General features: G+C 42.1%; 2 protein-coding genes across 9 annotated transcripts in view; both read right to left on the bottom strand.

Moving 5' to 3' along the window:
- PSAT1 (phosphoserine aminotransferase 1) overlaps positions 1–11,639 on the bottom strand; it is a 73,127-nt gene extending 61,488 nt beyond the window's left edge. For all 3 annotated transcript variants that reach the window (XM_080371519.1, XM_080371518.1, XM_080371520.1), the window contains exons 1-4: positions 4,795–11,639; positions 2,522–2,582; positions 1,352–1,421; positions 72–277 (exon numbers count right to left, since the gene is read on the bottom strand). In XM_080371519.1, coding sequence (XP_080227645.1) covers positions 72–277; positions 1,352–1,421; positions 2,522–2,582; positions 4,795–4,854 — 397 coding nt within the window. In that variant the 5' untranslated portion in view covers positions 4,855–11,639. The remainder of the gene's footprint in view (positions 1–71; positions 278–1,351; positions 1,422–2,521; positions 2,583–4,794) is intronic.
- Positions 11,640–11,743: 104 nt separating this feature from the next.
- CEP78 (centrosomal protein 78) overlaps positions 11,744–13,258 on the bottom strand; it is a 31,355-nt gene continuing 29,840 nt past the window's right edge. For all 6 annotated transcript variants that reach the window (XM_080371515.1, XM_080371512.1, XM_080371513.1 and 3 more), the window contains exon 16: positions 11,744–12,592. In XM_080371515.1, the coding sequence (XP_080227641.1) occupies positions 12,068–12,592 (525 nt within the window). In that variant the 3' untranslated portion in view covers positions 11,744–12,067. The remainder of the gene's footprint in view (positions 12,593–13,258) is intronic.

The raw sequence follows: 13,258 nt of genomic DNA, 5'->3' as shown, positions 1-13,258 counted from the left end.
GAGTTGGACTAGTTTTCAGAGCCATTCAAAAAGCTAAGCAGTAACATGGATGGATATAATCATCAACTTACTTGTATAGGTTCCTAGTTTTGGATGAACAATATTCACTTTGGCATACTTCTCTGCCTCTTTAGCTGCTTTTGCCGACCAAGCTCCGGTAACCACATAATCCGCATGCCTTCCCTCCTTCAAGCCAATAAGATTAAGTGGGACTGCACTAAACTGACCAGATCCACCTCCTTGGAGGAAAATCACTTTGTAGTTTTCTGGTATATTTCTGCATGCAAGAAATAATCATTTATATTATTCCCAGAAGACACAGAATGCATAAAACTTGATACTATGCATTTAATGGTAACTGAGAAATAACACTGTCATTTTAGAAGACTCTGCCAAGAGGTTAGACCAAATCCCACTAACTTACCTCAGCACTGGTCCCATGTAAAAACTTAAGAATAATGCTATACATTCTACTAACAATTATTTGCTGAAAACAAATGCCTCCCCTTGGATAGCATTAAACAAATTCACTGAGAAGCTCTATCATAGCACACACAAGCCTGAAAGATATTTCTACAGAATTACTGCTCACTTTTAATTTTATTGCTAGTTTCACAGCTTTTCTGTCAGACTAAGAACTTCAAACTGAAGTGCTCACAGCAGAATTCAGCTTTGAGACCCTTCAATTTGAAAGTGCAACTGTAAATTGTACATGCAGAGCAAGTGCCTTAAGTTGTTCACACTGTCACAAAAATAACTTGTTCAAATTATTTATTAAAACTCTGTCCATAATTCTGGCTGTGACTGAGAGTCAAGCTTTTATATGACATGACCAACATCTTCTACTATGAGAACATTAATTCTAATGCACAGTATATTTATTTCAAACTTTTAAATATTAGTCGCACTACAAATAGGAAAAGGGCTCCTGATCAGTGATTCTAAAACACATCCACAGAGCTTAAGTTAGTAAAATCAGACTGTTGAGTAATGCATAGATCACCTCTATACCATTAGAGAAATGAGTTATTGTTTCTACTTATTTCTTGAAGTTGATGCCCTTTGTGAATTCCATGAGTGACAAAAATTAAAATTTCAGAAAAGTCAACCAGTGTTTAGTAGACACATAAAAAACATCTTAACCTAATAAAAACGTAAAAACCCTTTGTTACATTCAAATAAATCAGCACCAAACAGAAAACCAAGGTCCTCTCCACTCAGACACAGCATCTTAAAAAAAAAAACAAACCCAAGCACCTGTTTTGGTGTTTTCAATGAAAGGTCCCAATATTAATCATTATTGGTGCAACTAGCACAAGCATAAAATAAAAATGAGGAATAATTCACTTACAGCAATTCTCGCATAAGACTTTCAGCTGTATTTAGAATTTTCATGAACTCTGAAGTTCGATGGCTCATTTCTTTGGTGGATAGGAAAAACGAAATAACAACAAAATTATAATACATCAATGCAATCTAAAATTGTGTTAAGTTGTAACCATTCTATACCACAGACCCAAAATGCCTGAAGGCTCCCATTCCCAGTCCCAACTCCTATTTATTTTTGCTTAGCCCTCCTAAATACCCACACAAGACTTATACCTCCAGTTCAGTCAAATCCATTCCATTCACATTCAGCATCCACATGACCTTACCACCCCCAGGAACAACTACATTTGCATGAAAAAAACTCCCTAGAAAGGTATAAGTTTTTCTCACTCTGAGAACCTTCTCTGCTACTAATGCTGTAGCAAGCATGGAGAAAGGCACAGGGGGTTGTTTTATTCTCTTACTTTTAGGAAGTAATCCTAATTAAACATTAAGGTCACTTAATTCCTTTTATTAAGCCTCCACACTTTCTTTCATCTGTAAGAGCGTACAATTTAAATGTGAAACCAAATCCTGCAGAGAATTCAGCAACCAAAGCTTCACAGGACTAGTAAAATGCTGACTATCTTCTTGCATGAAAATTTTGTGCAACTGGGGCTGAAAAGCCAGTCAGCTACTCACATAGCACAGAAGACACTTTCCTCCTTACAACAGGACAGCATGGCCTTCCTAACGGGAAGGATGCTATACATCCAATACATCTGAAGTGTTTTGTCACACAGCATACAAGATATTCTATATGGTATCTATGTACACACATATACACATATAGTGGTGTACATATATAGTATTTTACAGGCATACATAAAATATTTTTTCCTGTATTGCCTCTATATACATACACACATATACATACACATTCCTGCCTCAAGATTCAAAAGTACTGATGTTTTACATATTAGTTATCTTTTCTGTCCAGTCCTTTGTTTTAGATCACTAACTATCTGGCTATGTATCATTTTACGGTCTCCTGATAAATGGTGGAAAAACAGTATGAAAAAGCATTCTCTGGACATACATGTTACCAGAATAAGGTGTCAGAAAAGGAGCTGAAATACCAAGATAAAAAACCCTTATTACAATTTAGTTAAACATCTACATTCTGAAAAATACAGAATTTTTGAAGTCTTACCGAGAACACTTATACCAAGCCCTTTGTAGTCCACCAATTCCTTCTGTGCTTCTAATAATACCTAACAAAAGAAAAAATCCAAAAAGAAATTAAGGGAGTTTCCCACTATCTGGAGTCACTGATGCATCATGCATATGCCAGCTGCTCTATCATATTGCAGTAACATGACATTTGTCAAGTGAAATTACCAGAAGTATATTCAGCAATATAATTTCATTGTCTCTAGTAGCTGAGGGCTTTCCACAATATCGCACAATTAAATCATATGCTTGTTGTGAAAACTGTGTTTTAAATTATTATTTCAAGAGTTATATTTCCACATTTCAGAATGATTTCTAGGAGTTGTATGGAACTCCCAACCTTTTACAGAACACAATATTTGTATATGTACTCTTTCTAATCAAGAGATTAGAAATCTTAATCTTAATCTTAAATATCCACCTCCAGCCCTCCGCCCTATGTTCTTTTGCTTGACTTGTATGAATAAGACAACCAAGATACTGAGGAAAACAAAGAAAAGTCATCTTGGGGAATGTGATACCTCAAACTGACCCAACAAGACAAGGCCTGGTTTTACAGAATTAAGTCCCACACTTTTTGAAGATGAGCCTAGAGAAGTTATTGAAAGTTAAGAAAGAAATGAAGCAACATTTTGAGACAACCAAAAAATGCAGGTCACTCCTGGGAGCCCTAGCCAGGTAATCTGCTGCTTCAACCTTCCATTTTTCTTTCTTCTCCCATACCTCTCAAATATCAGCGAAGTGGACTTAGATTCTAACCATTGGATCTGCAGCTTCTGATTTCAGTAAATTCTTGCTTGATACAACATTCTTAATTCTTCCTAAGGGAAGTACAGGAGGGAGCCCCAGCAGAAAAGCCACCAAAACATGCATGCATCCCAGGGAGATGGCAAGAAACCACACACTCAGGACAGCTACAGGAGCAAGAAGTCTACCTTGCTGACAAGGTATCCACATGGCCTTGTCACCTGTAACAGCAGAAGTCAACCAGAAACAACTGCTGCTTTTGATGTTGAGAGATTTCTAAATTTTAACCACTGTGCTTCACATGCAAATTTATCAATGCCAGAGGAGGGGGTGGAAAGGTCAAGGGGAACACACAGACTATTAAGAAGTGCTTGGTAAAATCCAATTCTGTTAGGAACATTCTTTATCTGACAATCTGCACATGCCTTACAATAGCCATTTATCATATGCCTTGTAATAGCCATGAAGGGCTTTGTCTACCTTCTTGCTTCAATGAGTCTACACGCTTCATACATGGTATCAGCCCACAAAGTGGAACAATTGAGGTGATACAGTAGTCCATATAAGAGTACTGCATTTTCAAGAGGGGAAAACAGATTAATAATACGGAGTTCAGCTATGCTCGCCTCAAACCCTAACACCAGTTTTCAGTACTGTCCATTACAGAGTTGGATACTGCAGCAGTTCTATTAAGAGTCCCTTTAAGAACCAAGGGCTCATGACAGAACAACAAATTTCTTTGCATCATAATCTGCACAGGGCATTTCCATTTGGGCTGGGGGGAGGACGAGAAGCTGCTCTACAGCAAATTTGTTTGCCCCAAGAAAACTGTTAAATAAATAACACATAAAACAATGAAGGAAACTACGAAGGAAACCAAGAAAAGAATAAAAAACTTCCACAATAAACAACTCTGAAGTTGGAAGTCAGATGCGCACAATTTGGCAGAAACCGCGCCCTCTCCATATGTAACTGGATAATCACTGGCTGCTGATGCAACTTTCCGAAAGGTTGAGTCTACACTATACTCATTGTCATTTCTTAAATGAAGACTTCTCATGGAATTACCATGTTATTTATCAGCTGACAAACAATACACGCAACACGATTGCCTCTGCGCACCTGAGGAGTTACTTCCCACCTCAAAACTGATAATACCCCTTGGTGAACGATCGGATTCAGAAAAAAACCAGGAGAGCCTTCCTAAAGCCACATTACGGCGCGTTTCCAAAACGCTGAACTTAGCAGGGCGTTTACTTGGGTGGCGAGAGGGAGAAGAAACGAGGTTTCGTTGTTACGCGGCTAACCCTTTTCATTACTATGCACCAGAGTCTCCGCAGCCCTCGCTCCGCGCCCGCGGAAGCCCCCGGGAAGCGAGGGGCCCCCCGCAGCGTGCGGGCAAAGCCACAGCTGCCCCCTGCAGCGCCGGCAGAGCGCGGACACCCACACCCCAGCCCTCCGCGATGCTCTAGCCCGCGCCGGGAAGGGCCCCCGGCCCCTACTCACGGAGCGCGGCAGCTTCGCCGGCCCGGCCCCGAAGTTCGCCACCTGCCGCCCGCACTCCATGCCCGCTCCCCTCCGCTGCCGCCGCCGCCGCTGCCCAGCTCAGCCGCCAGCCCCCGCCGATATAAACCCCCCGCCGCCGGGCCGCCGATTGGCTCCTGTCTCACACACCCCGGAGGCGGGGCGGTAGCCTTTCCGGCCCGCCCATTGGCCCCCCGCGGCAGCGCCCCAGCCGCCTATTGGCAGTGCGGCCACGAGGAAACAGCGTGATCAGGCTGGCGGCGGCGTTGGGCGAGGCACGCGGGGCGCCGCGAGGGGCTCGCCACGCGCGAGGCAGCCCCGCCCCCGCCGCGCTGCCGCCTCCTCAGGGAGCGTCCCCTTGGCGAACGGGGGAGTTCGGCCCCGGCCCCGGGGCGGGCTGGCGGCCTGTGTCAGCCGAAGAAACCTAAAGTGGGTTCCGGGGGAGGACCGAGAGGGGTGGCAGGGGTTGAAAGGTGCCCTGCCTTTGGAAAGCCTCGGCAAAGCTCGCCCAGCCGCCACTGCGAACAGGGCCGCAGGCAGGCGGTAACGCACCCGTGTCCTGCGACAGCTTCACGTTGCTGCTGCAGAGCTGGGACACTGGCTCCAAAAGCGATTTGTATGCATGCGTGAGAAACAAAAAACAGCAATCCACAGTTACAATGCATTTCAGGTGATAGTTCACTTGAAAGAGGTGGTTTCACAGTACCCAAATTCTGTGTGAATTTGTGCCTCGAGGAGCAGGATACCCACCTTCCCTAATCCAAGAAGGACTGCGTTGCTGTGCACTGTTTTCCCTAGCAGCCCAGTGCATGCAAATTGTCGTTTGGATTTCACAGAAAGGGAATGAAATCAAGAGAGGTGTGAAACTTAATTTCAGGGAGCGATAGCAGGGCTGGGACTTGCCTTGAGGCCTGCCAGATCCTGGGCTGATATCCCTGAGTGTTAACCTATTCTTTCCAGAGATACCTTGGTGTAAATTCATTGAAAACAGAGTCTGCATTTCAATTTAAGTCTTGTAACTGAAGGAGAGACCTTAGCTCATCCAATTTCTTCTAATTGTTTTAGTGAGAAACATAGTGCTGTACAGCCAGTTTTCCGACATCATTTTGAAAGCAGTAGCAGTACATCAGTTCTGACAAAACAAGCCAGTAGGGTATGATTGAAAACAAATGGGCTTTACTGAGTCCCATGATTTTCTAGTATCTTGCATGAGATTCATGATGCTTATATGGAGCTGCATAAAGCACAGCTCTTGAACACCTTAGCCTGCCCAGTTTTGCCCATAATGCTGGGTCTACTTTAGTCCTGTGCATGTTCACCGTGTTAATCATCAAAATTAATTACCTGTATACCAAATTACTTTTTTTTTTCCCTCCAGAAAAGTAAGCGTTGATACCCATAATTTTGTGAATACTGAGATTTCTGCAAAAGGCCATTTTTCATTACAAATTATTTCACTGAAGACATACTGACTACTTGATAAAATAATAAGAATTTACAGATTACAGCTTGATGTGGTATTTAGCAAACAGTAGTTATTTTGTTTAAAATATTGTCAACAGAGACAGTGGTTTTAGAGCAAAGATAACCTTCATTTCAATAATAGCTATAGCTTAAGAGAAAACTGTCAAACTCACTTTCAGATACCAGAACCCTCCTCAGTTCTACAGAGATAATAGCAGACCTCACAGACATTACAGGCTGGGTACATCCTCTTCAAAATACCAAGGTATTTCTAAAGTATGTCTCAGGCTGCAACAGCCAGAACAACTACATTACTTCTAATTATTAAAATTAGTTCTAATTAAATAGAAGCCTATGCTGAACTGCTCAGTAACAATGTAGATGCGACTACAATATAATTATGTTTACTAGTGTCTTGAACAGAAACAGGCTTAGCTGATAGGAGCTCCTTGTATGGGCTTTTCCCGATCTTAAACCCAGACTATCTACTTCTGCTTGGAGAGGCAACTTCAAACTCCAACCTGTTTGGGAAAAGGTATCCTAGGGGAAAAGTGGAAGCAGTCAGAAATAGGTTAGGTGGGCGATTCGGGTCAGGAAGCCTGGCCACTACTACAGGAAGTGCTTCAGCATTTGAGCAGGATCAGTCTTGAATGCTAGCTGCATGGCACAAAGCGCAAGGTAAATTAAAACTTCGGAATTAAAAGTGTAATTCAAACGTCTGGCACAAAGAGCTAGAACACAAAAATAGAAACTCGGCAAGCTGGTTCTGGTATCGGCTCAGAGCACAGGGAGCAAATATCAGCTATTGTAGTTTTTCAGTTCAGGGAAGTCCCATCCTGACTAGAGGGGTCAAAAATAGCAGCTTCCATGAGATCAGAGGACAACTGTACTGGAAGCCTTGCCACCCAGATCTTTAGAAAATTAATTTCATATTGTGCATTGATGGTGAGTAAAAATTGATAGGGATGTATAAACCAGAAAGTTTTCTCAACACAGAATAGTCCATTTCTGCTACGCGGAAGGGATAATCATGTTTTTGCAGTTGGAGAGAATGAAGAGGAATAGTAAAGGTCACATCAGAGTTTTATTTCTATTAAATTGAGATTTCTCCTATTTTAATATTTTGCTACCGGCAATTATGATTTAATATTTTTATTACCTCAAAATCCATACTCAATATGCATAGTCACACAATATAAAAGGGAAGCTTTCAAAACCATGACTTCCAGGAATGCTTCTGGCTTCTAGCATTTGACAGAAAATCTGACCCTTCAAGTGCCACAAATCCCTGCAGATGAAGGTGAATTTGCATAATTAACACAAAAGCAGAGAGAGCAGTATTTACTATGAAGCATAACTGGAAAAACAGAACAAAATAAAAAAAAAAAACAGAAAAAGTGTAATATTTAAATAAAGTTTCAGTTTTCAGTGAACTTTTATTGGGTTCATCATGATTTCAAGCTATGCTGGACAGAAAAACCTTCATCAGCTACTAGTGGAAAAGAATCAGCTCACACAAGGAGAGCACATGCACATGAGTTCTCTGTCTGGTACAACAACAGACAATCTGACATTATTTTTAAAAGACAAATAATGCATAGCAACTTGGCAGCTGTTTCAGGAGGCAGCTGGGACGTCTGGTCCACCAAACTAGTGAGACTAGTAAATTTTGATGGGACTTAAAAAACAAGATGCAGGTAGCTCTTGGGGTTTTTTTGTTTTTCAGAGATTTGGCTACAAATACTTAATTAGGAAATGTGAAAAGTACACCTTTTGGAAGCCCAGATGAAGAGAAAAAAAATGCTTACATTTTGTAAGTAAACAGTAACATGTTCTCTAGCAAATACCTGGCCTATTGATTTCAGGCTTTTATGTCAAACAAGAACATAGACAAATACGTAAAACATTAACTAATAGCAAGGGGTTGAAACAGTTTCTATCCAAACTCTGGGTAAAATGGTTGCATAATCATTTGAAATGTATATATGTGTATATATACACACAATTTTTTAGAACATTTTCATTAATATACATTATTCTTATATCTATATGTGCAACATATGTTTTCTTTATACATCGATAATATTTTTTGAAAAATGTTTTTAAATCATTAGAAATCTCTTGAAACTTCTGAAATACTCATGAGAGCCTTAAAAATTCTTCTTCCCAGGTAACTCACATCCATTATCTCTATTGACTTCAGATCCATTGTCCAACTATGTATAACATACGTACTCCAGATTCTCACCGTGATATACAACAGCACCAGCGATGAGAGGAAGGATCCTTCATGTTTCTGATTTAAAAAAAGAAAAACTTATTAAGTACTAATCCCAATGAAAAAAATATGCCCACCTAAGTTACATACTGCCTGGTCAATTTTGCTTTAAATGATAATGTTTGACATAATTGATGTTTTTAAAGCAAATACTAATAGTATTTAACACAAAAGGTATTTATGCTACCTCCTTATATGCATACAATACATAAACTGTTTTAGGTTCTTTATGGTATTTTCAGGAAGAAATAACAGATTCATAATCCCTAACATCACAAATCTGAATACTTTTGAATTCATAATTTTATCCACTGTTTCACAGTGATTAGCTTTAGAGTATTAGCTTTAAAAAGGGAAGATGAAGCATTTTGACGGTGAAGAAACCGACTGCATGTAGTTCTTCAGACAAACCAAAATCACAAGCAAAGAAGCATGATGAAGCAATAGACCTCAAATATTTGGGACAATATCTAAGAAAGTGCACAGATTAATATATTACCTGCTATTATTCTGAAGTGACAAAGTCTGTATAAATAATCTACTTTCATTGTGCAATTACTTGTGCAATATTGCAATAGCTAAGGTAATGTCATCCTGCTTGCTCAGCAGAAAATTCTATTTGAGGATTCATGAGTTTCTTCACAATTGTCAACCAATTGCAGTCAGGAATTTCTATAGATCTTGTCTTCCAGAACTCTCACAATAGATGAAAGAGTAAAAAGAAAGCTACACAGTTACACATTACTTTTTCACCCCTAGTTCAGACCAAATCATTTTGCCTAATTCCGTATATGAAAAATATCTTCCATTGCTCCATCACACTCTGTCCCCTTCACTCTGCAAATGAAATACACATTGCCAAAAAAAAAAAAAGAGTTAACGTGAAACAGGTTAAAATGGGATGGTCATTCAAAATCTCAGCCAACACTGTAAATCACAGAATCGCAGAATGGTCAGGGTTAGAGGGGACCTCGGGAGATCTTCTAGGCCAACCCCTGCTAAAGCAGGTTCACTCGGAGCAGGCTGCACAGAATCAAGTCCAGGCGGGTTTTGAATGTCTCCAGGGAAGGAGCCTGCACAGCCTCTCTGGGCAGCCTGTCCCAGGGCTCTGTCACCCTCAAGGTAAACAAGTTCTTCCTCGTATTCAGATGGAACTTCCTAAACAGGCTGCACAGGCCCAGCTCCCTCAGCCTTCCCTCATGAGGGAGATGCTCCAGCCCCCTCACCCCCTCGGCAGCCCCCCGCTGGCCCCTCTCCAGTCGCTCCCTGTCTCTCCTGAACTGGGGAGCCCAGCGCTGGGCACAGCACTCCAGGTGCGGCCTCACCAGGGCAGAGCAGAGGGGCAGGACACCCCCCTCCACCCGCTGGCCACGCTCCTCCTGATGCAGCCCACGCTGGCAGCGGCCTCCTTGCCCACCGGGGCACACTGCCGGCCCACGGGCCACTCGGTGTCCTCCAGGCCTCCCAGGTCCTTCCCCGCAGAGCTGCCTGCCAGCAGGTCAGCCCCAGCCTGTGCTGGTGCGTGGGGTCGCTGCCCCCCGGCGCAGGACCCTACCCCCGCCTTTGCTGAGCTTCATGACGCCCCCCCCGCCCCACTGCCCAGCCTGCCCGGGCCCCGCTGAACGGCAGCGCAGCCTCCGGGGTATCAGCCGCCCTCCCAGCGCTGCACCACCAGCAAACTGGCTGCGGGCACGCTCTGCCCCTTCACCCAGGGCGCTGGTGGGTGGGCTGAGCAGGACGGGACCCGGTGCTGAGCCCCGGGGCACAGCGCTGGCTGCGGGCCCCCAGCTGGGCTGCGCCGCTGGTCACAGCCCTCTGGGCTCTGCCATCAGCCAGGTCTCAGCCCACCGCCCTGCCCACGCGCCCAGCCCACCCGGCCTGCGCTCACCTGGGGCGGCTGTGGGAGACAGGGGCAAGAGCCTGGCTGAGGGCAGGGCAGACAGCACCCGCTGCTCTCCCCTCACCCACCCGGCCAGGCGTTCCAGCACAGAAGGCTAGCAGGTTGGTCAGGCGTGACTTCCCCTTGGTCAATCCATGTTGATTACACCCAATTAATCTTTTCCATGCTTTGAGGTGACCTCCAGCACGAGCAGTTCCATCACCTTGCCAGGGATGGAGGAGAGGCTGACTGGCCTGTAGTTTCCCCGAGTCCTCCTTCTTGCCCTTTTCAAAGACTGGAGTGACACTGCCTTTCCTCCAGTCCTCAGGCACCTCTCATAAAAAGTGAAATAAAGGCAAAATACTTAAATTTGATCAGTTTTTTAAAAAGACAGCTTTTCATGACCACTGCACAATGTGCTGACTTTTCAGCATTTGAACTTTCTCATGAAGATGAGCACTGCATGTCAGATTCTACTTATCCAATCTCACAGAGTTCGCATGTGAAAAAGTCATAAAAATAAGTTATTTTAAGAAAATAAAATTGAATGGCTCTTTCAAAAGCAAAATTCACTCCCATTGTTGAACCAAATGACCGAGACTTAAACCCTGAACTAAAACAGCCTAGATTGTTTCATTCTTCCAAATGCAATTTTTATGTTGCTTAAAAACACTTCCTAAAGCTTGCTTAAATGTTTAGCATCTTCCTCATCTCTGCATCCCTTCCTAGTAACTTATATTCTACAGAACTCCCATTTACATACAAAATAGTAGTTAGTGAAGGAAACAATTATTGTATTAAGCTCTTGACTGATTGCCTTCTCACAGCCCTCAGGCAACTGTACAAATAGATACTACTTTATTTTTCAGGGCCATACTGAAATGTATCTTATTATTCCTGGTGCAAAGCAAAATGATTTTCCATGCCACACGAGCCACACCAAAATCTGTTACTGTGTGCTATAGTTCAGAAGCTGCAAATCAGTTGCCTGTGCAAAACAATTATATTCTTTTAGTTTTGTATTCTTACATTTCTCTAGGTCCTGAAAGCAATGTACTTAGTTGGACTAGGCATCCTCTAGAGGACCCTTCCAACACGATTCTATGATCTGCAGTCACAGCAATAAGGAAGAATGTCTGCATTTAGGTATTTCTTGTAGAGATGTTTCTGGGCTGTTTTGAATCTGTAACTTCCACTACCCTTGGGAATGTCATACCCACATGCTGTTAGGCATGAATTTATGTTTGCTCTAAAACAAATTTTTCCACTTCCATTGCAATCCACTGGAAATAAATACTGGGGAAAAAAACTGTGCTCAAATTCATTTTATTAGCTCAAAACTGTTTACACTATAATGAGATCTGTGACACATAATGAAACCCATACACCAGAAACCTTCTGTATGTAGTACAAACTGATGGGTACCATTCTACCAGTGCATCACTTCTCCAAATACAAAAATCTAGTGACAAGTGATGCAAAAATGAAAAAGGAATACTGAAGAGCATGCAATGATTACAAAGGTTACAAAGTCTACATTACTTTACAAAAACTTCACAAACTATACTGAGGTATCCAAAATTTATTTTTAATCTGGCAAGTGTAAAGAACAGACCAAACATTCTGGAACCATTTCAAATGCTGGTAACACTTTGGATACTTTCTTGTATTTCAGAGCCAGATCCTACAGTATCAGTTCCAGAGCGGTTTACTGTCTGCTGTCTATTTTGGTCTCCTCTTGCTCCATCATTTGGAATCACCATTTCATTTGCTCTAGGGATGTATTTCTTTGAGGAACAACTTTTGTCTTTTTCACTAGAAGCACCACTGGATACTCTGCTACCATTACTTCTAATATGTACACTGGAATCAGAAACTGAATGCAGACTGGTAACCAATTGTCTTGCTGAGTGATGCCCTTTTGCTTGTTCATGTTGTTTGACTCTCTTCTCAGAGAATGTAGATGTACTATTTCGAGGCTTATCTTCTTTATTTTGGGTAAATGTTTGAGCTTCGTTTTCCTTCCATGAGCTTGGCTGGTACTGCTGCCCGGCAGTCTGAAGTTCCTGTATTTCTCTACGACCAGAGAAGGCATTATTCACAACGATCCCGGATTGAAATGTACCAGGAAGAGAACCTTGGATGTCCCCAGCTCTGTTCTGAAATAAGAGATTCCAATGAAGATACCGATGTGACTGGAGAAAAAAAATCCAGTATTGCAACTGCCATACACTAAATCTGAACAGCAAAATAAATACACAACCTTTATTACCTTTCAAAGCAAGCAAGTTTCAGAAGAAGATTGCTACAGTGATAATGACACAGAGTAGGCATATTACAGTTTCACATCTAGCTTGAACTTTATACTACAAAAATATGTCTGTTACACTGAAGCAGCAAAAGTCTAATCATGTCTATCATTCTGAAATACCTGCAATTCATTATGTTTGCTCACAGTTCACAGCGGTCCCAATAGTCTATCCCAAAATATCTAACTGCTACAAGAATCTGAACTAACCAATACTAGGAGGTAAGTATGAGAGCAGTGTGTTAGTTGAAGCTTTTTGTAGTCATCTTTTGTCTTGTATACTTAAAACACACTTCAAACTCGGGCTTCTAAATGTAGCTGAATTAGAAAAACAATGACTCAAATGACCTGCACGAACAAGTTAATGTCACAGTGCAGAAAAGTCAATCAGCTGAAAACACTGTGGCAAGCCAAACTACAAAAAATGTCAAAGAACCTATGATCAGAATTGCTCTATTTCTTCAAATAACTTTTAGCAGATTCAAACTGCAAAACTGGAAATTGCTTTCCACACCAT

This window comes from Falco punctatus (genome assembly GCF_963210335.1).
Source record: "Falco punctatus genome assembly, chromosome: Z".
NCBI classification, from domain to species: Eukaryota; Metazoa; Chordata; class Aves; order Falconiformes; family Falconidae; genus Falco; species Falco punctatus.
Note: the sequence above shows the minus strand (reverse complement) of the source record. Positions and strands in the feature narration are given on the sequence as shown.